Genomic DNA, 23,721 nt, shown 5'->3' on the forward strand with positions numbered 1-23,721 from the left:
TATGCTCTTGCCTGTGATTGGCTCTGATGTTGTGTGTGTATTGATTGGTCTGTTGATCTATCCATCAGTGTGTATGTATGTTTGCACCATGATGATTATCTGAATATCATGACAGGGGGGGTATCGAGCATGCTGTACCTCACAGACTGCCGGGCAGTGGCAAGAGTCTCCCATCAATCCCCGCCCCCCCCCCCCTCCCGCCCCCGTGACACCCAGCACCATGATTGGGGCACGGTCGTTAAATTCAGTCTCCCCCCCAATGGCTGGCAAGGCCCCTGCCTTGGATCATTGGCAAGGGCCCCTCTCATTCACTGGCAAGACCCTCCCCCCACCGAATCACCGGCAAGGCTGCCGCCCTCCCCAAAATGAGTGGAACCTGCTATAGGATACAAAATGCATCCTCCCTTCAGCCCCCTCCATTCTGCCCCTCTCTTCGGCCCCCCTATTCAGCTCCCTCTTTCAGGCCCCCCCACTTTGGTAGTGTCAACCTGGTGCTGTGGGCTCTGATGGGGGGGCAAACAAGGGGGTGAGTACCCTCACTACATTTGCCTCCAGGGTCCTTCAGGGGAGGTGTGAGTCGTGGGGGTTTGGGCTGGGCTGAAGAGGCTCTGGTTGGGGGTCTTTCCTGGGAGAGGATCATGATGCAGATATTCCCTCTGTAGCTTTGAAAATCTTTCAACGGTCTTTTATCGTGTCAAGTTGTAAGTTAAAGTTTACCCTTTAATGAGTGGCAACCCTTCGATGCTTCACCCAGCATGTGACGTTCTAGGCAGCTCTTTCTAGGAAGCTGTTCAGCTTCATTAAAAGAGACAGCCTCTTTAAAAGAACTGCAGTTAGAAAGAACACCTACTCAAAAGAGGACGCTTCAGAGTTAATGGACCCGAGGAGCTATATAAACAAACGTCATTCCCTCCTTTGAAATAGCCTGGAAATGTCAATCAAGAGGCTTGGAAAGGTAATGGACGGTGAAATTGAATGTAAACAATTAAGTTTTTAGGCTTCTCAGAATGCGTCATAACTTGAAAAAATTAAAGGGGAATGAAATTTACTGTGAAAAGAAGTACTTCAAAGATTTCGAACACATCAATGGGAACATGTTCGCACTCATCTGACATATCTCTGAACTTTACATACTGGGAGAGTCTTCAAAAGGTTACTACGCAGAGGGAAGACTTTCACCTTCTTCTGACAGATCTTTAAACTTGACATGCTGGAGAGACATCAAAGTATTCCGACACCTCAGAGGGTTACATTTCTAACTGCAACTTGACATGCTGAAATACAGTTTAAACATTTTGAAAACTACAGAGGGAAGATCTGGCACATGACCCCCATCCCGGGAAAGCCCTCCAACCGAGCCCCTCCAGTCCAGCACAGCCAAAGCCCCCCCCCCCCCTGCAATCCCACGTTCCCTGAAGGACACCCCATGGCACCCTGGAGGTAAGTGTAGAAAGAGTACTCACCCCCTTGCCCCCCCCTCATAACCCAAGGCACCAGGTCATCACTTGTCAGGACCTGTACCAATTCATGCCTGCTTGACTCCCGGCTGGGGAGCATCCAGCAGGCCGGTGAATTAGGCTTCCTGCCCAATAACCACATTCAAATGAATGTAAATCCTAGTCAGCATGTTGTCACCTGCTCTAGGCGAGAACCTGATCGGAGTTGGGAGATTCACTATGGGTTTGACGCCCAGCAAGAATCCCGTTTTGGCACTCACACTCGATTCAACGGGACATCACTAGCGGCCCCGAAGAATCGCCCCCAAAGTTTTTCAAAACATCTAATTACATAAAAGTGTCAATTCATTTAAAGAAAAAGAAAGGACCAGTCAATCTATTGGGAGTTTATCATAGACCAAAATGTAGAAAGGAGCTAGAGGTTAAGATCTTGTGCACAAATTTATAGAAATTGTAATTAGCACTGCTGCCTCACAGGTTCAAGTCCGGCCTCGGGTGACGGTCGACGTAGAGTTTGCATGTTCTCCCTGTGTCTGTGTGGGTTTTTTCTGGGTGCTCCGATTTCCCCAAAGGCCAAACATGTGCAGGTTAGGTGGTTTGGCCTTGGTAAATTGCCCCTTAGTGTCCAGAACGTTAGGTGGGGCTACCGGGAATAGGGTGGAGGCATGGGCCTAAGTAGCATGTGAAGTGTTGGGTGCTCTGAGGTACAGACGAACCAACACGGTTGCGATTGGTACAACGCAGTTTTATTCCATTAAACTATTTATACATCAGACTTGGTACTCAGCACGTTGTGACTGTGTGAGTGTCTTGCTATGAGATCCTGGCCCTGTGCCGTCTCCAGATGGACCACCCAGGAAGTGTCGTGTTTCTTGTTTTATACTGTGTCTGCTCTTGTCTGTGATTGGCTGTCGTGTTATGTGTGCTAATTGGTCCGTTGGTCTGTCTATCATTATGTATGTGTTATGATGTACGTTTGAATATCATGGCAGCATGCTCTTTCAGAGGAGTGGTGCAAACCTGATGGGCCGAATAGCCTCCTTCTGCACTGTAGGGATTCTATGATTCTATGATCACCGGTCTTTAATACTAAGTGACTTTAATTATCCAAAGATGGACTGCAGTAAGACGAGTGAGAGAGGTGAAGAAGAGAGAGTTTCTACAATATGTTCATCACTGCTTTCTAGGCCAAAGAACAAAGAACAAAGAAACGTACAGCACAGGAACAGGCCCTTCGGCCCTCCAAGCCCGTGCCGACCATGCTGCCCGACTAAACTACAATCTTCTACACTTCCTGGGGCCGTTTCCTTCTATTCCCAACCTATTCATGTATTTGTCAAGATGCCCCTTAAATGTCACTATCGTCCCTGCTTCCACCATCTCCTCCGGTAGCGAGTTCCAGGCACCCACTACCCTCGGTGTAAAAAACTTGCCTCGTACATCTACTCTACTCTAAACCTTGCCCCTCGCACCTTAAACCTATGCCCCCTAGCAATTGACCCCTCTACCCTGGGGAAAAGCCTCTGACTATCCACTCTGTCTATGCCCCTCATAATTTTGTAGACCTCTATCAGGTCGCCCCTCAACCTCCGTCGTTCCAGTGAGAACAAACCGAGTTTATTCAACCACTCCTCATCGCTAATGCCCTTCATACCAGGCAACATTCTGGTAAATCTCTTCCGCACCCTCTCTAAAGCCTCCACATCCTTCTGGTAGTGTGGCGACCAGAATTGAACACTATACTCCAAGTGTGGCCTAACTAAGGTTCTATACAGCTGCAACATGACTTGTCAATTCTTATACTCAATGCCCCGGCCAATGAAGGCAAGCATGCCGCATGCCTTCGTGACTACCTTCTCCACCAGTGTTGCCCTTTCAGTGACCTATGGACCTGTACACCTAGATCTCTCTGACTTTCAATACTCTTGAGGGTTCTACCATTCACTGTATATTCCCTACCTGCATTAGACCTTCCAAAATGCATTACCTCACATTCGTCCAGATTAAACTCCATCAGCCATCTCTCCGCCCAAATCCTCAAACAATCTAAATCCTGCTGTATCCTCTGACAGTCCTCATCGCTATCCGCAATGCCACCAACCTTTGTGTCGTCTGCAAACTTACTAATCAGACCAGTTACATTTTCCTCCAAATCATTTATATATACTACAAACAGCAAAGATCCCAACACTGATCCCTGCAGAACACCACTAGTCACAGCCCTCCAATTAGAAAAGCATCCTTCCATTGCTACTCTCTGCCTTCTATTACCTAGCCAGTTCTGTATCCACCTTGCCAGCTCACCCCTGATCCCGTGTGACTTCACCTTTTGTACTAGTCTACCATGAGGGACCTCATCAAAGGCCTTACTGAAGTCCATATAGACAACATCCACTGCCCTACCTGCATCAATCATCTTTGTGACATCTTCGAAAAACTCTATCAAGTTAGTGAGACACGACCTCCCCTTCACAAAACCATGCAGCCTCTCATTAATACGTCCATTTGCTTCCAAATGGGAGTAGATCTTGTCTCGAAGAATTCTCTCCAGTAATTTCTCTACCACTGACTTAAGGCTCACCGGCCTGTAGTTCACTGGATTATCCTTGCTACCCTTCTTAAACAAAGGAACAACATTGGCTATTCTCCAGTCCTCCGGGACATCACCTGAAGACAGTGAGGATCCAAAGATTTCTGTCAAGGCCTCAGCAATTTCCTCTCTAGCCTCCTTCAGTATTCTGGGGTAGGTCCCATCAGGCCCTGGGGACTTATCTACCGTAATATTTTTCAAGATGCCCAACACCTCATCTTTTTGGATCTCAATGTGACCAGCTGGTGATGTTTAGTTCAACTGGAAAATAAGCTGTGCTGGATACACATCTGTGAAATGAAGTGGGCTTATTCAGTAACATAATGAAAGGGGGACAACTAAGAAACATCAATTACACCACAAGTAAGTTCATTACACAATTAAATACGAGAGGGAACAAAGAGGTTTGGCCCATATGTTCCGAGCAGGGGCAATGCTGGTCTGGTGCTGTTGCGCTTGAAAATGGATTGGCCATGCTTAAGTGGAAACGAAAAGAATTGGATACTCTAATTTTGAAAAACAAAAGTTTAAAGGTCCATGTTAATGTTAGTGGATGAATGGGTGGATGAGTGAGTGAATGGGTAGGTGGGTAAGTAGGTAGGTAGGTGGGTGAGGTGGATAAGTGAGTATAAGAGTAAGGTGAGTAAGCAGGTAGGTGGGAAAGGGAGTACGCTGAGTGAGATGGTAGGTGGGTGAAGAATGAGTATACGGGTCAGCAGGGATAGTTGGGTCAGGACAGGGGATTAGTCGGGTCGAGAGGGGTGGTGGGATGATTGGGAGTAATTGGGTCGGGTCAGGAGAGATCGGTCCAGTCCTGGAGGGAAGTAGGGTGGTGGTCAGGTCAGGTGGTAGTCGGGTGTTTGAGGGTAGTCATGTCTAGTCGGAGGATCAGTCAGGTGGTCGGAAGGGTAGACAGCTGGTCGGGTGAAGTTGGATCAAGTAGGTAGTCGGGTGGTTGAAAGAGTCGTCGGGATGTGGGTAGTCAGGTATGCAGGTGTAGTCAGGTCGAAGCGAGCTAGTTGTTCGTTCTGATCCGAGCAGTAGTCAGGTCGGAAGGATAATCAGGTCAGGTCAGTGGGGGCAAATAGGGTGGTCAGGGGGTTGTCAGGTCTGGTCAAGTGGTATTAGGGTTGGATGGGCAGATAGGTGATTGGGGTGGTATTCAGGTCTGGTTTGAAGGGATAGTCGTGTCAGGGAGGTAGTCAAGTTGGGGAGTGTAGTTTAGTGGTCGGGGGATAGTCAAGTAAGGTCTGGGTGGTTGTTGGGGGATCGTGAGGTCAGTGGTGTAGTTGCATCAGGTCTGGTTTGATTGATTGATATTTATTGTCACATGTACCGAAGTACAGTGAAAAGTACTTTTCTGCGGCCAAGGGAACGTACACAGTACTTACATAGTAGACAAAAGAATAATTGACAGAGTACATTGACAAATGGTACATCAACAAACAGTGATTGGACATACAGGGTGGGATTCTCCGACCCCCGCCGGGTCCGGGAATCCCCGGGGGGCGGCGCGAATCCCGCCCCACCACCCCGTCGCTGGCTGCCGTATTCTCCATGCCGATCGGGGGCCGTTGGCAGCGGCCCCTCCGCCAATTCTCCAGGCCCCGATGGGCCGAGCGGCCGTCCGTTTTTGGCCAGTCCTGCCGGCATGAATCACTCACCTTTGACACCGGTGGGACCTGGCAGGTAAGTCGGCGGGGCGGTCCTCGGGTGAGCGCGGGGTGTTCCGACCCCAGGGGGCTCCCACGGCGGCCTGGCCCGCTATCGGGGCCCACTGATCTGCGGGCGGGCCTGTGCCGTGAGGGAACTTCATCCTTCCCTGCCGGCCCCTGTAGGGATCCGCCATGGCCAGCGCGGAGAAGAGAACCCCCCGCACATGTGGCAAAATACGCCAGCCAGTCTGTGCATGCGAGGAACCCGCCAGCGATTGCGCGCATGCGCAAACTCACGCCGTCCCTTCGGCGTCGGCTGGAGCGGTGCCAACCCCTCCAGCGTCCAAATAGCCCCCAATTCCTCAAGAATTCCTCACCTTGGGGCCTGTTGACGCCGGAGTCGTTGGCGCCGGTTTTCCCACCAACATGGGGACTTAGTCCCCAGAAGGGAGAATCCCCGCCACAGTGATTTTCCACTCGATTGCTTCTACAGTCCTTTAGCAGCTCCACTGCCCACAATTGATCAACCCTTTCAAACTACATTATGGCCACTATGGGCTGAATTTTCCATTTGGGAGACATGTTCACGCTGGAACTGTATAGGGTGCGATTCGTGTTTCCATTGGGGGCAGTAGTCATTCCGCGATTCAGGACATGCAAATGGGCCAGCACTCTGCCGGCGAGGATTGGAAGCAATTCCCAGCCCAGCGGGTGGTGTAACCGGTGGGGCGGGAATTAGCGGTAAAGAGCCTGACAAGCTGGAGCCGCTTTTAAGTGCTCCACTCACCACACACACTGAGTCACAACGATGGCTCGGAGAAGACTAGCCCCCCCCCCCACCATTCCCAATTTGGAGTGTGAAGTGGACACAATGCTTGATGCCAAGTGGGCAGCAGACTAAACCTCCCCCCCCCCCCCCCCCCCCCCCCCCCCCCCCCCGGACAGTGCCTGGTTTGGAGGCGATAGTCAGTGTTGCCAGCATTACCAGGAGGAGAAAGCTCATGATCTTGAGGGGTGGGGGGGGTCACTGGTGAGGCTTCTGCACTGAGAGGGGCAACGTGCCATGGAGGGTTTCAAAGACAACGGTGCAGGTGATCTTTGGTTGCAGTGAGCTCTGCTAATCCCCTATTTCCTCCGTGGTGGGGCTGCGCTTCTGAGGAGTGCCGACACCTAGTGGGTCAGTGATTGAGCTTGGCCACGCACATTCCCTTGATGTTACTGCTGGGGTTTCCAGGGGGGTGGACTTGGTGGGCTCCCACAACAGAAGCTCTCTGAATATTTACAGGACACAGTGATCAGTCAGCAGTGAGAACAACCAGGAGAGGTAGCACCATAGGGGTGTGTTTAAATCACATACTGCAGCAATGGCGGTCTGAGACAGGCAACCTTGATCCCGAGGGGGACACCCCGAATGCACAGACCTGGCACCAAGTCATTCCCGCTATTCCCCCCAGAATGCCCAACAATGTTTGAGAGTCTTAGGGAGTTTCTTTAGCCTCTCACCTTCCTTCAACAGGCATGGCACCCAGTTCCGATGAGTAAATATTTGCACCAAATCGCCTGAGAGGGATGGAGCATGGCGGAGGGGCGGAGCATGAAGTGTCCAACCTACTAATGAGATTTAAATCCATACAAACTACGGTTTTGCATGGGACTACTGGCGCAGGGCACAAACTTCATTAACGCTGTCAGCGGGGACCAGAGCATGGTGGCAGAATTGGCGCTGGGCGCAAATAACCATTTTTCACATCCACACTATTCTCCGCCCAATCGCAATTCTCACTGCTGGCACCAAGAAGCAGAGAATTTGACCCTATATTTATCAAGTAAACTCACTGGCCGGGATTCTCCGACCCCGCGCCGGGCGGTCGGAGAATCCTCGGGGGTGCGTGAGAGTCATGCGTCGCCGCCAGCTTCCCCATTCACCGGCGCCGATTCTCGGGCGCCCGCGGGATTCCCGTCACGCCAGTCGGGGGCCGTTGACAGCGCCCCCCCCCCACCCCGGCGATTCTCCGGGCCCCGATGGGCCATGTGGCCTACGAGGTTAGCCGTGTCCCACCGGCGTGGGTTACTCAGGTCCCACACGGCAGGTCCTGGAAGGTGAGTGTGCAGGGGCTGTCCTGGAGAGGGTGCAGGTGGATCCAACTGCGGGGGAGGGCCCCCACGGTGCCCTGGCCCGCGATCGGGGCCTACAAATCACCGGATGGGCTGGTTCCGTGGGATCCTACTTTACTCCGCGCCAGGCCCCTGTCGGGCTCCGCCATATTGCCTGGGGGCCGGCGTAGAGAAGGGAACCCCCACGCATGCGCGGAAATACGCCGGCCGTACCGCGCATCCGCGGAATCATGCTGGCCGTTCGGCGCATGCTGGAGCTGCAGGGACCACTCCGGCACCAACCTAGCCCCCTAGGAAGGGGAGACTTCCTCACTTTCAGGGGCCTTTGACGCCGGAGTGGTTGGCGCTGGTTTTCATGCCGGCGTGCAGACATAGCCCCATTATTAGAGAATCCAGCCCACTATCTCCCAATTGTATATGTTTCCTTTGAAAACAGTCAACTTTAAAATCACTTCTCTTATCTGCCTAATGTAAACTCCTGTAAAGCTGCTTCCCTGGCCCCACATTCATTATCACTTCAATCACTTGCCTTCACACCTCCTATGTTGGTGTTCTGACATTTGCAGCCTAACTGTCTTAATCTTTTTTTAAAATCTTTCTATTATTGTCATGAGTAGGTTTACATTAACACTGCACTGAAGTTACTGTGAAAATCCCCTAGTCGCCACACTCATGCGCTTCTTTGGGTACACAGAGGGAAAATTCAGAATCTCCAATTCACCTAACAAGCACATCTTTTGGGACTTGTGAGAGGAAACCGGAGTACCCGGAGGAAACCCACGCAGACACGGGGAGAACCTGCAGACTCCATACAGATAGTGACCCCAGCAGGAATCGAACCTGGAACCCTGGCACTGTGAAGCAACAGTGCTAACCACTGTGCTACCGTGTTGTCCATGTCTTCAGCCCATACTCACACACAAGTTTGTTTCCCAGGACTTCTGGTTGCGGCTATGCGGAGCTAAGCCGCACGATTCGGCAGCTCCCGCTACTACGGACTTTCGGGCTCATTGGAGGAGCCCCAACGGAATTTTCTTTTGACGACAACCCATGGGGAAGTGAAGAGAGAGGTCCCCCTTCAACTTTTATGGACCGGACCAGAAGTACAACGGCCAAAAAAGCGGCACTGGAGCAGGGGGAGAAGCGAGGGGAAAAAATCAAAATGGCGGCGGCCGAGGACAAAGCGGAGTGTGGGCCGGAGCTGCAGGAGTTCATCAAGCGCTGCTTCGAGGAGCTGCGGAAGGAGATGCTGGCGCCTATGCTGGCGGTAATTGAAAGACGAGGGATAACCCAGAAGGCCCACGAGGTGAAGATCCAGGAGGTAGAGTAAAGAGTGAGTGAGAATGAGGACGAGCTATTGGGCCTGGCGGTGAGAGTGGAGCGGCACGAGGCGCTACACAAGAAGTGGGCGGGAAGACTCGAAGACCTGGAGAACAGGTCGAGGAGAAATAATCTGCAGATCCTGGGTCTCCCAGAAGGAGTACAGGGGGCCGATGCCGCGGCATACGCAGGCACGATGATCAGGGCGATGATGGGCGCGGAGGCCCCTTCGAGGTCGCTGGAGCTGGACAGGACACACCGGGTGCTGGCGAGGAAGCCCAAGGCAAATGAGCCGCCAAGGGCGATGGTGGTGAGATTTCACCGGTTCACGGACAGAGAGAGGGTCCTGAAATGGGCCAAGAAGGAGCGGAGCAGCAAGTGGGACAATGCAGAGATCCGAATATACCCAGACTGGAGCACGGAGGTTGCTAAGCGGAGAGCGGGTTTCAACCGGGCCAAAGTGGTACTGCATCGGAAAGGAGTCAAATTTGGAATGCTGCAGCCAGCGCGACTGTGGGTTACATATAAGGACCAACACTACTACTTTCAAACGCCTGAGGAGGCATGGACCTTTATACAAACTGAAAAGTTGGACTCTAACTGAGGGTTTGTGAGGGTGGGGGGTGTTTGAGGGTTGATGTGTGATGGTTGTTGTATATAGGGGGTCATTCACGCGCAGGAAATGTGATATGGGCTGGGGGAGAGAGACAAGGCCGCGACAGGTGCTGCGCCAGAGGGGGCGGGGCAGGCTTTGGAAGGCGCGGGGTTTTTCCGCGCGCGGGAAGAAAGAACATAGAACATAGAAAATACAGCACAGAACAGGCCCTTCGGCCCACGATGTTGTGCCGAACCTTTGTCCTTGATTAATCATAGATTACCATTGAATTTACAGTGCAGAAGAAGGCCACCCGGCCCCCCCCGAGTCCGCATCGGCTCCCGGAAAGAGCACCCCACCCAAACTCAACACATCCACCCAACACCAAGGGCAATCCTGGACACTAAGGGCAACCCATCATTGGCCAATTCACCCAACCCGCACATCCCCGGACCGCGGGAGGAAACCGGAGCACCCGGAGGAAACCCACGCAGACACGGGGAGGACGCGCAGACCCCGCACAGACAGCGACCCAAGCCGGAATCGAACCCGGGACCCCGGAGCTGCGAAACACCGCGCCATCCACAATGCTACCGTGCCGCCCTTAAGAACAAATAAATCTACACTATATCATTTTACCGTAAACCATGTACCTATCCAATAGCTGCTTGAAGGTCCCTAATGTTTCCGACTCAACTACTTCCACAGGCAGTGCATTCCATGCCCCCACTACTCTCTGGGTAAAGAACCTACCTCTGATATCCCTCCTATATCTTCCACCTTTCACCTTAAATTTATGTCCCCTTGTAATGGTATGTTCCACCTGGGGAAAGTCTCTGACTGTCTACTCTATCTATTCCCCTGATCATCTTATAAACCTCTATCAAGTCGCCCCTCATCCTTCTCCGTTCTAATGAGAAAAGGCCTAGCACCCTCAACCTTTCCTCGTAAGATCTACTCTCCATTCCAGGCAACATCCTGGTAAATCTTCTTTGCACCTTTTCCAAAGCTTCCACATCCTTCCTAAAATGAGGCGACCAGAACTGTACACAGTACTCCAAATGTGGCCTTATCAAAGTTTTGTACAGCTGCATCATCACCTCACGGCTCTTAAATTCAATCCCTCTGTTAATGAACGCGAGCACACCATAGGCCTTCTTCACAGCTCTATCCACTTGAGTGGCAACTTTCAAAGATGTATGAACATAGACCCCAAGATCTCTCTGCTCCTCCACATTGCCAAGAACTCTACCGTTAACCCTGTATTCCGCATTCATATTTGTCCTTCCAAAATGGACAACCTCACACTTTTCAGGGTTAAACTCCATCTGCCACTTCTCAGCCCAGCTCTGCATCCTATCTATGTGTCTTTGCAGCCGACAACAGCCCTCCTCACTATCCACAACTCCACCAATCTTCGTATCGTCTGCAAATTTACTGACCCACCCTTCAACTCCCTCATCCAAGTCATTAATGAAAATCACAAACAGCAGAGGACCCAGAACTGATCCCTGCAGTACGCCACTGGTAACTGGGATCCAGGCTGAATATTTACCATCCACCACCACTCTCTGACTTCTATCGGTTAGCCAGTTCGTTATCCAACTGGCCAAATTTCCCACTATCCCCTGCCTCCTTACTTTCTGCATAAGCCTACCATGGGGAACCTTATCAAATGCAGGAAGGGGAATGAAGGAACGTACATTGATTGGGAGACTCCCACACGGGGGGGGGGGGTCAAAGGGACGGCGGGGGAAGCCGGGGTCAGCAGGTGTCAGCTGACTTACGGGAGTGATATGGGGGGAGCAAAAAAGCTAGACAGGGGTCTAGCGGGGGGAGGGGAGGGGGGGGAGGGGGGGGAAGGGAAAGGGTTGCTGCTGCACTGGCCGAAAGGGAATGGGACACAGAAGAGGTGGTCAGGACGGAGGTCCCCCGGCTGGGGAACTGGAGGGTGAGAGAGCCACGGACACGGGACTGGTGGGGGGGGGGTGAGAGCCCCTCCAATCCGGCTGATAACGTGGAACGTGAGGGGCCTGAATGGGCCGGTGAAGAGGGCTCGAGTGTTCGCGCACTTGAAGGGACTGAAGGCAGACGTGGCTATGCTCCAAGAGACACACCTGAAGGTGGCGGACCAGGTCAGGTTGAGCAGGGGATGGGCAGGATAGGTATTTCACTCGGGACTGGACGCGAAAAATAGAGGGGTGGCAATTTTGGTGGGAAAGCATGTGTCATTTGAGGCCAAGATTATTGTAGCGGATAATGCAGGGAGATATGTGATGGTGAGCGGTAGGTTGCAAGGGACGTGGGTGGTGTTGGTAAATGTATACGCCCCGAACTGGGATGACGCTGGATTCATGAAGCGCAATTTGGGGCGCATTCCGGGCCTGGAGGTAGGAGGCCTGATAATGGGAGGGGACTTCGATACAGTGCTGGACCCAGCACTGGACCTCTCCAGATCAAGGACGGGAAAGAGGCCGGCGGCGGCCAAGGTGCTTAGGGGGTTTATGGATCAGATGGGGAGAGTGGACCCATGGAGGTTTGCAAGACCGCAGGCCAGGGAATTTTCTTTCTTCTCCCCCGTGCACAAAGCCTACTCCCGGATAGATTACTTGGGGAAAGACGACGGCTCCAGACGGGGTTTGACCTGTTGACCACGGGGAAGGCGGAGGCACAGTGGAGGAAGGCGCAGGGGGCGACCTATGAGTACGGGGAAAAGGCTAGTCGGATGCTGGCACACCAGCTCCGTAAAAGGACGGCAGCGAGGGAAATAGGGGGAATCAAAGATGGAAGGGGAGCCACGGTTCAGAGTGTAACAAAAATAAACAAGGTATTCAAGGCCTTCTATGAAGAGCTGTACAGATCCCAGCCCCCAGTGGGGGAAGAGGGGAGGAGACGATTCCTAGACCAACTGAGGTTCCCGAGGGTGGAGCAAGAGGTGGCTGGTTTGGGGGCACCAATCGAGTTGGAGGAGCTGAGCAAGGGTTTGGGGAGTATGCAGGCGGGGAAGGCCCCGGGGTCGGATGGGTTCCTGGTGGAGTTCTACAGAAAGTACGTAGACCTGTTGGCCCCGCTACTAGTGAGGACCTTTAACGAGGCAAGAGAGGGGGGGGGACCCTGCCCCCGACAATGTCGGAAGCGACAATTTCCTTGATTCTAAAGCGGGACAAGGACCCACTGCAATGTGGATCGTACAGGCCGATTTCGCTCCTCAATGTGGACGCTAAGTTATTGGCAAAAGTGCTGGCCACGAGGATTGAGGACTGTGTCCCAGGGGTGATCCATGAGGACCAGACGGGATTCGTAAAGGGCAGGCAATTAAACACTAATGTGCGGCGGCTCTTAAACGTGATAATGATGCCATCGGAGGAGGGAGAGGTGGAGATAGTGGCAGCTATGGACGCGGAAAAGGCCTTTGACTGAGTAGAGTGGGAGTACCTCTGGGAGGTGCTGCGTAGGTTTCGGTTCGGGGGAGGGTTTATCAGCTGGGTTAAGCTCCTTTACAGAGCCCCGGTGGCAAGTGTCGTGACGAACCGGCGGAGGTCGGAGTACTTTCGGCTGTACCGAGGAACGAGGCAGGGGTGCCCCCTGTCCCCCTGTTGTTTGCATTGGCGATCGAACCCTTGGCCATGTCATTGAGGGAGTCTAATAAATGGAGTGGGGTGGTCCGAGGGGGAGAAGAGCATCGGGTGTCACTATACGCAGATGACCTGTTGCTGTACGTGGCGGACCCAATGGAGGGGATGGTGGAGGTCATGCAGACTCTAAGGGAGTTTGGGGAGTTTTCGGTCTATAAGCTCAATGGAGGGAAGAGTGAGCTCTTTGTAATACAGGCAGGGGACCAAGAAAGAGGGATAGGGGACCTACCGCTGAGGAGGGCGGCGGGGAGTTTTCGGTATCTGGGGATCCAGATAGCCAGGAGTTGGGGGGCCCTACATAAACTGAATCTGACGAGGTTGGTGGACCAAATGGAGGAGGACTTCAAAAGGTGGGACATGTTACCGCTCTCGCTGGCGGGTAGAGTGCAGTCGGTCAAAATGGTGGTCCTTCTGAGGTTTCTATTTGTGTTTCAGTGCCTTCCCATCGTGATCACCAAGGGCTTTTTTAAGAGAGTAGGTAGGAGTATTACGGGGTTTGTGTGGGCAAATAAGACCCCGAGGGTAAGGAGAGGGTTCCTGGAACGCAGTAGGGACCGAGGAGGGTTGGCGCTGCCAAACATAGAGAGCCACTACTGGGCAGCAAATGTGGCGATGATCCGCAAGTGGGTCACGGAGGGAGAGGGGGCGGCATGGAAGAGGATGGAGATGGCGTCCTGTAAAGGAACGAGCTTGGGGGCGTTGGTGACGGCACCGCTGCCGCTCTCGGGGTCAAAGTATACCACGAGCCCGGTGGTGGCGGCAACGTTAAGTATCTGGGGCCAGTGGAGACGGCACAGGGGTGCAGTGGGAGCCTCGGTGTGGTCCCTGATCAGGGGTAACCACCGGTTTGTCCCGGGGAAGATGGACGGGGGGTTCCAGGGCTGGCATCAGGCAGGGATTAGAAGAATGGGGGAACCTGTTCATTGACGGGACATTTGCGAGCCTAGGGGCACTGGAGGAAAAGTTTGAGTTACCCCCGGGAAATGCTTTTAGATATATGCAGGTGAGGGCTTTTGTGAGGCGACAGATCAGGGAATTCCCGTTGCTCCCGGCAGAAATTCAAGACAGGGTGATCGCGGGTGTATGGGTCGGGGAGGGCAAGGTGTCGGCAATACACCAAGAGATGAAAGAAGAGGGGGAAGCGCTAGTGGAAGAGTTGAAGGGTAAATGGGAGGAGGAGCTGGGGGAGGAGATTGAGGAATGTCTGTGGGCTGATGCCCTGGGTAGGGTTAATTCCTCCGATACAATTTAAGGTGGTTCACAGAGCGCACTTGACGGGGGCGAGGTTGAGTAGGTTCTTTGGGGTAGAGGACAGATGTGGAAGGTGTTCAGGGAGCCCGGCGAACCGTGTCCATATGTTTTTATCATGCCCGGCACTGGAGGGGTTCTGGAGAGGAGTGGCGGGAGCAATATCTCAGGTGGTGAAAGTCCGGGTCAAGCCAAGCTGGGGGCTAGCAATATTTGGAGTAGTGGACGAGCCGGGAGTGCAGGAGGCGAAAGAGGCCGGCATTCTGGCCTTTGCGTCCCTAGTAGCCCGGCGAAGGATCTTGCTAATGTGGAAGGAGGTGAAGCGCCCTAGCGTGGAGGCCTGGATAAACGACATGGCTGGGTTCATAAAGCAGGAGAGGATTAAGTTTGCCTTAAGAGGGTCTGCGCAGGGGTTCTGCAGGCGGTGGCAACCGTTCCTAGACTATCTCGCGGAGCGTTAGAGGAAGATCGGTCAGCAGCAGCAGCAACCCTGGGGGGCGGGGGGGGGACGTCTTGGGAAGGTGGGGGGGGGGGGGGGGAATGGGGGATTGCTTGGGGGGATGGATGAGCAGGACATAACATGAAGGGTGGGGCAAAACTGACACATGCGGGAGAGAGCCAGTGTATAAAGCTATGTAAATATACCATTTTGCCAGGTATATATCTTGCTCAGTGCAATGTTGTGTTATTTTGTTACGGTGGGGGTGGGGGGGGGGGGGTGGTGGGGGGGGGGGGGGGTTATTGTTTGTAAGGGGAAAAATTGTGTTGTTGAAAGACTTCAATAAATATATATATTTTTTTAAAGTTTGTTTCCCAGTACATGACAATCACATTGTAAAAAATATTTTAAAATCTAATTTTCCTCACATTTTGATCAAACCTCTCTTCGGAGAAGAACCCCAGCTTTTCGAATACATCCGGACAACAGCCCATTCCAATTGAATGGAAAATTGCGGCAAAAGCTTAAAACGGTCCTTCAGTGGCCACTAATTGGCCACTTAAGGGTCGCCATAATAGGGTAGCAGCAAGCCACATGCTTTATTTAATGAGCCACCCAATGCCTTCAAATATGCTGGGGGAGGTTAAAGTTCACCCCTATGATTCTGGGTGAAGATAAACCCGAACATTTTCTCTAAGGTTCTCTTTGACCAACAATTAGGAAGAATTAGACATAGGTACGAAGCACTTCTTTTTCCAATATTTGTGACTGGATGATAATTCAGAGCAATGCACCTAAATCCTTGAGCTCACATAATCAAACATGTGACCATTGTGGCGTTCTTGGTAACTACAGTCCGAAACGCATCACCGAATCTCTGGAACAGCTTTACAAAATGGGGGAATAATCTACAAACCTTCTTAGGGAACTCTTCATTCACTTCATCATCTTGTTTTTCTGTCAACATGAAGGAGGACATCGGTTTTAGGATATTTTACAGGTAAATCATTAGAAAACAAACTTTTCCAAATATTTAAATGATGCAGCCCTCTCCTCCTCCACACACCACCATGGCTTATTGGTCTCACCTGGTGTGGTACAGACTGGGTCATCCAGCATACAAGGCTCTGAACTGCAATCACATTTTGGATCAAGATGGCCATGTGCTGGAACTCAGCTGGACTGCACGGCGATGTTGATGCAGGGAGCACCGGTAGGTGACCTGTGTCCTTGAGCTTTTCAGGGGAGATTATCTACTAAATTATTCAAAGAGCTCCTGGGACTCTGACACCAGCAGAAACTCATCATGAGAAATTCCAGACCAGGTTACGAAGAACCGATAGGGCAGCACAGGCACAATGGTTAGCACAGTTACCTCACAACTCCAGGGTGCCAGGTTCAATTCCGGCATCTGGTGACTGTGTGGAGTTTGCACTTTCTCCCTGTAGTTGCGTGGGTTTCCCCGGGTGCTCCGGTTTCCTCCTACAGTCCAAAGATGTGTTGGTTTGGTGGATTGGCCATTCTAAATTGCCCTTTATAGTGTCCAAAAGGTTAGGTGCGGTTACTGGGTTACGGGGATAGGGTGGAGGTGTGGGAAGGTGCTCTTTCCAAGGGCTGTACAGACACAATGGGCCGAATGGCCTCCTTCTGCACTGGTAAATTCTATGATTCTATGGAAGCAGAGCCGAGGTGAACAAATCTCCCATTTACATTGAAGGGGAGCTTAGAGCTAGAACGCGCACACACACAATCCAATTCAGGTGCAATCCAGCTATGCATTTCTATAGCTTCCAATGTCATGATCGGTGCAGACCTTATATATTTTTTGAATCCATAAAAGCAATGTAACCAAGCATCCTGGGCTTTATAATATTCAGTGATCTTATATTAAGCAACAACTGGTACACGCATACCTTTTAAGATCAATGCCTGTACCAAGAGCTTCTCAAAAACACTTGCTGCAATTATCCCCCAAAAACTTCTTGTTCCCATTAATGTTAGCCGAATTGCTATGTACCTTTAGCATCACTGGGAACATTGGTTTCAGCGTGAGTGTGAGGTAGGTTTACCAGAATTATATCAGAACCCGAAAGGTTAAATTACAAAGAGAGATTACTCAATCTCGGGTTGTATTCCCTGGAATTTGGAAGGTTTCGTGGAAATCAGGCAGCAAAAACTTGGTAAAAGCATGACTGTTGCTAAAATGAGGTTGAAATGAAACATTTGCGCAATTCTATTTTGTACCATTTTCCCTGGGAGTCTGACTTCATCAGTTCAGTGACCCAGTTCATTGCACATCCTCGCTGAAAGCTAAGGCTCCCAGAATGGTGTCATTAATATTCTTCTTATTTAACATCTCACAACATCTCAGCTGCTAATACCAAACATACCAGATCCAGAAGTGACCAGCCTGAGTGCATTGATGCATTGTACAAAGGTCACCTTGATCGTATCTGAATCTAAAATGGAAGATTAAAGAACAGGTATTCGTTTTGTATGTGGACATGTGGAGTTGTTGTTTTATTACCCTGTCTCTATAGCCTCATCCAGGTGCTCAATCCTTTGCCGTCTATGCACCCCTCCAACTCTGACTTGAACATCCCCAATTTTAGTCACTTCACCAAAGGCAGCCGTGCCTTCAGCTGCCAATCGTCCCTAAACTTTAAAAGTCAGTCTCCAGTACTCTTTACCTCTCTCTTTTAAGATCTTCTTTAAAATCTACCTATTTAACCATGCTTTTGTCACCTGTGCTTCTATCTCCTTCTCTGTCTCAATGTCAAAAATGGTTGTAATCATGCTCCTGTTAAGCACTTTGGAGTATTTTGCTGCATTATAGGTGATGTTGAAATACAAATTCTTTGTTATTGTTTCGCCAACTAATTTGCAGGGTGCTGAAGCTGGTTGTATTGTCAGTGGGTCATCTCGTCCTGGCTGAGATATATTCGCAACTAAAGCTGTTTTGATGTTGTTGATTAAAGTGTTGCAGAGTGGTGTTCAAAAGAAGACCTGTGATGTGACAGAGCTACCCTTCGATATTCCACTCAATGCGTCACCACATCCGATCACTGCTGCAAAGGAAAGCCCATGTTTGGTGCCTTCTCCAAAGCCAGATTGCAGAGGTCATGTACCGGGTCTGGTGATGATGTCCCGATCGGCTTTGTGTTTGGAAGCAAAGCCGGAGCCAATGATCAATAAGATACCTCCACTTAATGAAAAAGCCTTTCCCACGCACCTGCACAATATCATAAGAACATAAAGACTAGGAACAGGAGTAGGCCATCTGACCCCTCGAGCCTGCTCCGCCATTTAATGAGATCATGGCTGATCTTTGTGAATTACGTAACAGTAATTTATGTTGCCATGTAGATGGCACAGGTAATAAATTAGATTCAAAGTAAATCGCACTGCTGCCTACGGCGCTGAGGACCCGGGTTCGATCCCGGGCTCTGGGTCACTGTCCATATGGAGTTTGCACATTCTCCCCGTGTCCGTGTGGGTCTCACCCCCACAACCCAAAGATGTGCAGGGTAGGTGGATGGGCCACGCTAAATTGCCCCCTAATTGGAAAAAAAAACAATTGGGTACTCTTAATTTAAAAAATATATATTTAAAATGAATCGTCCTTACCCAGAGTGAGCTCATCTCTTCTATTTGCTTCCTCCTCTTCCTGCTGTTGCAAGTCCGGTTTAGTCTTGAGGCTGCCTTTCCTTCCATTGCTGGATGTGTCATCATCGACAACTTGCAGGGCATCAGCTATGACATCGGACAATTCATCCAGCTGTTTGGCAGTCAGGCCATCCACGTTCACATGCTGTGTCCCAAGCTGTTGCACCACAGATTGAATGAAATTTTCTGACAGGAGAGCAGAATGCAGATTAGGATCATTCTAATGACGTGTTAAATTTTTTTTGAAAAGCAAGAGGAATAAACAGAGGTCCTGTGGGGTGGCTTGCCACCAGTGGGGAAGGACATCAATCGTCTTTACCTGGTCTGGCCTACATGTGAGTTCAGACCCACAGCAAAGTGGGTCTTAACTGCATCCTGACATCGCCTGGAAGGCCACTCAGTTGTACTAAACCGCAAGGGAAAAAACTTACAGTGGCTGTATCTCACACCACTTGGATCAAGTGCTTGAAGAATGTCGCTGTTATAACCTGCCTGCTTACCATTGGCTGGGGACTAATGACAATCCCACAATCCTGTGGGAGAATGAGCTTCCCCAATGAGGGGGGCGGAGAAACCATTAGTAAACTCCAAGTATAAATAAAGCTGGCCAGTTTGGAACCAGCAGGAAGGAGTGTGCAGCAAGGGACGTTGCTGCTGCTGTTATATATATATCTGTTATTGTAAATAAATGTTATTACTTTGTATCCTTAAAACTCGTGGATTCTTCGTGGACCTCACAAAACTGGCGACGAGGGTTAAAGTGAATAGCTGTCTACACTGCTGAAGCCACCTCCCTGGATTTTTGTTGGGATACAGGTTGGAAGTTGTTTTCCATTATACCATGTCTCTGTACGGACGTTTGGATGTTTTTGATGCTGCGCTGGAAAGCTGGAACCAGTACGCACAACGGATGCGTTACTATTTCCGGGCAAACAATATCACCGAAAATGAGCGCCAGGTGGTCATATTGCTCACCGCCTGCGGCCCGCATACGTTTGGGGTGATTAGGAGCCTTACGTACCCAGCTGCGCCGGACACCAAAACGTTTGATAAACTTGTGAATATAGTGGGGCAACATTTTAACCCAACCCCGTCCACGATAGTCCAGAGTTACCGGTTTAATACCGCTGAGAGGACCCCTGCAGAATCCCTTGCCGATTTTCTATCCAGGCTACGCAGGATTGCGGAGTACTGTGACTATGGTGAGACCTTGTCAGGAATGTTACGCGACCGTTTGGTTTGCGGTATTAACAATGCGGCCAGCCAGAGAAAGTTGTTAGCTGAGCCAACATTGACTTTTCAACAGGCCATTCAAATAGTATTGTCCCGAGAGAGCGCAGAACGAGGAGTGCAGAAGCTACAGGGAATGGAAGTGCATGCCTTGCATGCAGATTTCGCAGGCCCTTTTCAAGGGTACACGTTCCTTCTATTAATCAACGCCCAGTCTAAATGGCTAGAGGTGCATATGATGCAGGGGACAACGCCCTGCGCAACAATTGAAAAGATTTGTTTGTCCTTTAGTACGCATGGCCTCCCCGAGGTGCTGGTCACGGATAGCGGCACTCCATTCACGAGTGAGGAGTTTGCGAGGTTCATGAAGATGAACGGCATACGCCATATCCGCACTGCCCCATACCATCCGGCTTCAAATGGGTTGGCAGAACGCGCAGTGCAGACATTCAAAAGAGGCCTAAAGAAGCAGTCTTCCGGATCAATGGACACGAGACCGGCTCACTTTTTGTTTACGTATAGGACCACCCCCCATGCGGTGACTGGGGTAGCTCCCGCAGAACTCCTAATGGGCCGGAGACTTCGCACCCACCTTAGTATGGTTTTCCCGGACATCGGCGCAAAAGTACGCCGCACACAAGAACGGCAGGGACAGGGATTTTCTCGGCATCGGCCGATTCGGCAGTTTGCGCCCGGTGGCCCAGTGTTCGTTCGGAATTTTGCTGGTGGTGCCCAGTGGGTTCCTGGCGTAATCTTTCACCAAACTGGCCCTATATCTTACCAGGTGCAAGCCCAGGGTCGTCTCCAGCGCAAACATGTAGACCACGTTCAGTCCAGAAGACTATCCCCTCCAAAGATTCCCCGCCCCAGGAGCTCATTTCTACAGCCGCAGAGGCAGAGACAAAGGAAGGTAGTCCTCACAATCTTCCACTGGTGCCTCACTCAAAGCCTGCGCAGGTCGTTACAGCACCGAATGGAGATAGAGACGCTGACATGACGGAGGGAGCAGACTCTGACTCCGAGATGGAGACACAGGACGCATGAGAGTGGGAATTCTCGGGTCCACGGGCCGTGGATGTACAACCGTTACGCCATTCATCACGGAAGCGCCGGTCTCCGTCTCGTTACACGCCGCCTGATCCAGCGCCGCGTGCAAATGGTGTCCGGCCTGCGGCAAAACGAATCCGATGCCCTCCTTCGCCAGGGTCTTCGGTGGATTCCTTGGACTTTGGGGGGAGGGATGTTATAACCTGCCTGCTTACCATTGGCTGGGGACTAATGACAATCCCACAATCCTGTGGGAGTATGAGCTTCCCCGATGAGGGGGGCGGAGAAACCATTAGTAAACTCCAAGTATAAATAAAGCTGGCCAGTTTGGAACCAGCAGGAAGGAGTGTGCAGCAAGGGAAGTTGTTGCTGCTGTTATATATATCTGTTATTGTCAATAAATGTTATTACTTTGTATCCTTAAAACTCGTGCTGGATTCTTCGTGGCCCTCACAAAAGTGGCTCACCACTTTCTTGAGGGCAATTAGGGCTGGAAAATAAATGCTGGCCTTTACTGCGATGCTCAAATCTGAAGAATGAAATAACAAAAATATGGAGAAGTGGAATGGCTGAAGTAGGACAGGAAGTAAGCATAATATTTACAGGAAGTGTATCTGAAGACATTTAATATCGTTGGAATGAGATAAATAAAGGAAAGCAGCAGAACTATCAAATCATTGTTGTATGCATTTGTGTGAAGGCAGTGGACTCATTGATCTGGGGAAAAATTTTCAACATATAATTTAAGAAAATGCTCCAATCAATGTGAAGCACATGAAGTATACCATAGGCAGTTGCTAATACAGCAAGGCAGCAGGAAACTTGGTGAGTTGAGGGCAAGGATGGACACGCGGGAATTGTGATGCAGTTGCCATCCCGAAGGCATGATTGAGGGAGGGACAAGATTGGCAGTTCAACATCCCGGGATACAGAACCTTCAGGCTACATAGGGGAGGGGGTAAAATAGGAGGAGGCATTGCATTATTACTTAAGGAGTCAGTTACTGCAGTAAGGAGAGATGATATCTTGGAAGGGGCATCAAATTAAGTTTTGTGGGTAGAATTTTGGAATAAAAAAGGGGCTGTCACATTGCTAGGTGTTTATTATAGAACCCCAGATAGCCAACAGAAAATTGAAGAGCAAATATGTGCACAATTTGAGAGGTGTACAAAAATAATAACAATAAGGTGATTTCAACTTTCCCAACATTAATTAGGAAGTGTGTCAAGGGCTTAGATGGAGTGGGTTTCCTAAAATGTATACAGGAGAAGTTTTTAGGTTAATATATACAGGATCCAACAAGGGTGCAGTGCTGGACCTAATTCTGGAAAATGAAGCCGGACAGGAGCATTTTAGTGATAGTGGTGACAAAAAGGTACAATTTAAGCTTGTTATAGACAAAGAAATAAATGTTGCAAAAAAGGTTTTGGATTGGGGGTGAGCGGATTTTCGTAAAATAAGGTAGGATCTGGCCAAGTGATACTGGGAACAGCTACTTGCAGGGAAATCTACAGAAAGACAGTGGGGGGGGGGGGGGGGTTCAAAAAGGAAATGTGGAGGATGCAGACCCAACATGTTCCCTCGAGGGTGATAGGAACAAGCCCAGAGAACGATGGATTACTACAGGTGTTGACTGGCTTAAAGTGGACAAATCTCCAGGTCAAGATGAATTGTGACCCAGGCTGGTGTGGGAGGTGAGGAAAGAGATTGCAGGAGCTCTGACCAAATTTTTAATTCTTCACTGGACACAGTGGAGGTGCCAATGGTCTGGAGAACAACTAATGTGGTTCCACTATTTAAGAAGGGTTGTACAGATAAGCTAGGGAACTACAGAGTCTCGCGTCAGTGGCAGGGAAACTACTGGAGAAAATTCTGAAGGAGAGAATCTATCTCCACTTGGAGAGGCAAGGTTTAATCAGGGATAGTCAGCATGGCTTTGTCAGAGGGAGATCAAGCCTAACAAATTCAATTGAATTTTTTGAGGAGGTGACCAGGTGTGTAGATGAGGGTAGTAGTGCAGGTGATGTAGTTTATATGGATGTAGTTCATATGGATTTCAGCAAAGCCTTTGACAAGGTGCCACATGGGAGACTTATAAAGAGAGCAAATGCACATGGGATACAGGGTAATTTGATATGGTGGATTCAAAATTGGCTTAGTTATAGGAGACAGAGGGTGATGACAGACAGCTGCTTTTGTGACTGGAAGCAGTTCTGCCTAGTGGCGTACCACAGGGATCTGTGCTGGGTCCCTTATTATTTGTCATTTATATAAACAACATAGATGACTATGTGGGGAGCAGGATAAGTAAGTTTGTGGATCATACAAAGACTGTCCAGGTAGTTAACAGTGAAGTTGAGTGACTTGGGTTACAGAAAGTTATAGACAGGATGGTCAAATGGGTAGATAAGTGGACAAGATGGATAGGCACAAGGGGACACCAGTTCAAGGTGAGGGGCAGGAGGTTTAGGGGGGATTTGAGGAAAACCTTTTTATCCAGAGGGCAGTTCTAATAATATAATAATCTTTATTAGTGTCATACGTAGGCTTACATTAACACTGCAATGAAGCTACTGTGAAAATCCCCTAGTGTCCACACTCTGGCACCAGTTCGGTTACATAGAACATAGAACAATACAGTGCAGTACAGGCCCTTCGGCCCACAATGTTGCACCGACATGGGAAGTCAAAAAATAAAAGCCATCTAACCTACACTATGCCATT

At 50.3% G+C, this 23,721-nt stretch overlaps 1 protein-coding gene across 2 annotated transcripts in view; it reads right to left on the reverse strand.

Moving 5' to 3' along the window:
• Nucleotides 1-23,721, reverse strand: part of ptprn2 (protein tyrosine phosphatase receptor type N2) — a 1,583,832-nt gene that overhangs the window by 915,840 nt on the left and 644,271 nt on the right. For both annotated transcript variants that reach the window (XM_072508225.1, XM_072508226.1), the window contains exons 7-8: nt 18,682-18,906; nt 15,971-16,011 (exon numbers count right to left, since the gene is read on the reverse strand). In XM_072508225.1, the coding sequence (XP_072364326.1) occupies nt 15,971-16,011; nt 18,682-18,906 (266 nt within the window). The remainder of the gene's footprint in view (nt 1-15,970; nt 16,012-18,681; nt 18,907-23,721) is intronic.

Source organism: Scyliorhinus torazame, chromosome 6, assembly GCF_047496885.1.
Source record: "Scyliorhinus torazame isolate Kashiwa2021f chromosome 6, sScyTor2.1, whole genome shotgun sequence".
Taxonomy (NCBI): Eukaryota; Metazoa; Chordata; class Chondrichthyes; order Carcharhiniformes; family Scyliorhinidae; genus Scyliorhinus; species Scyliorhinus torazame.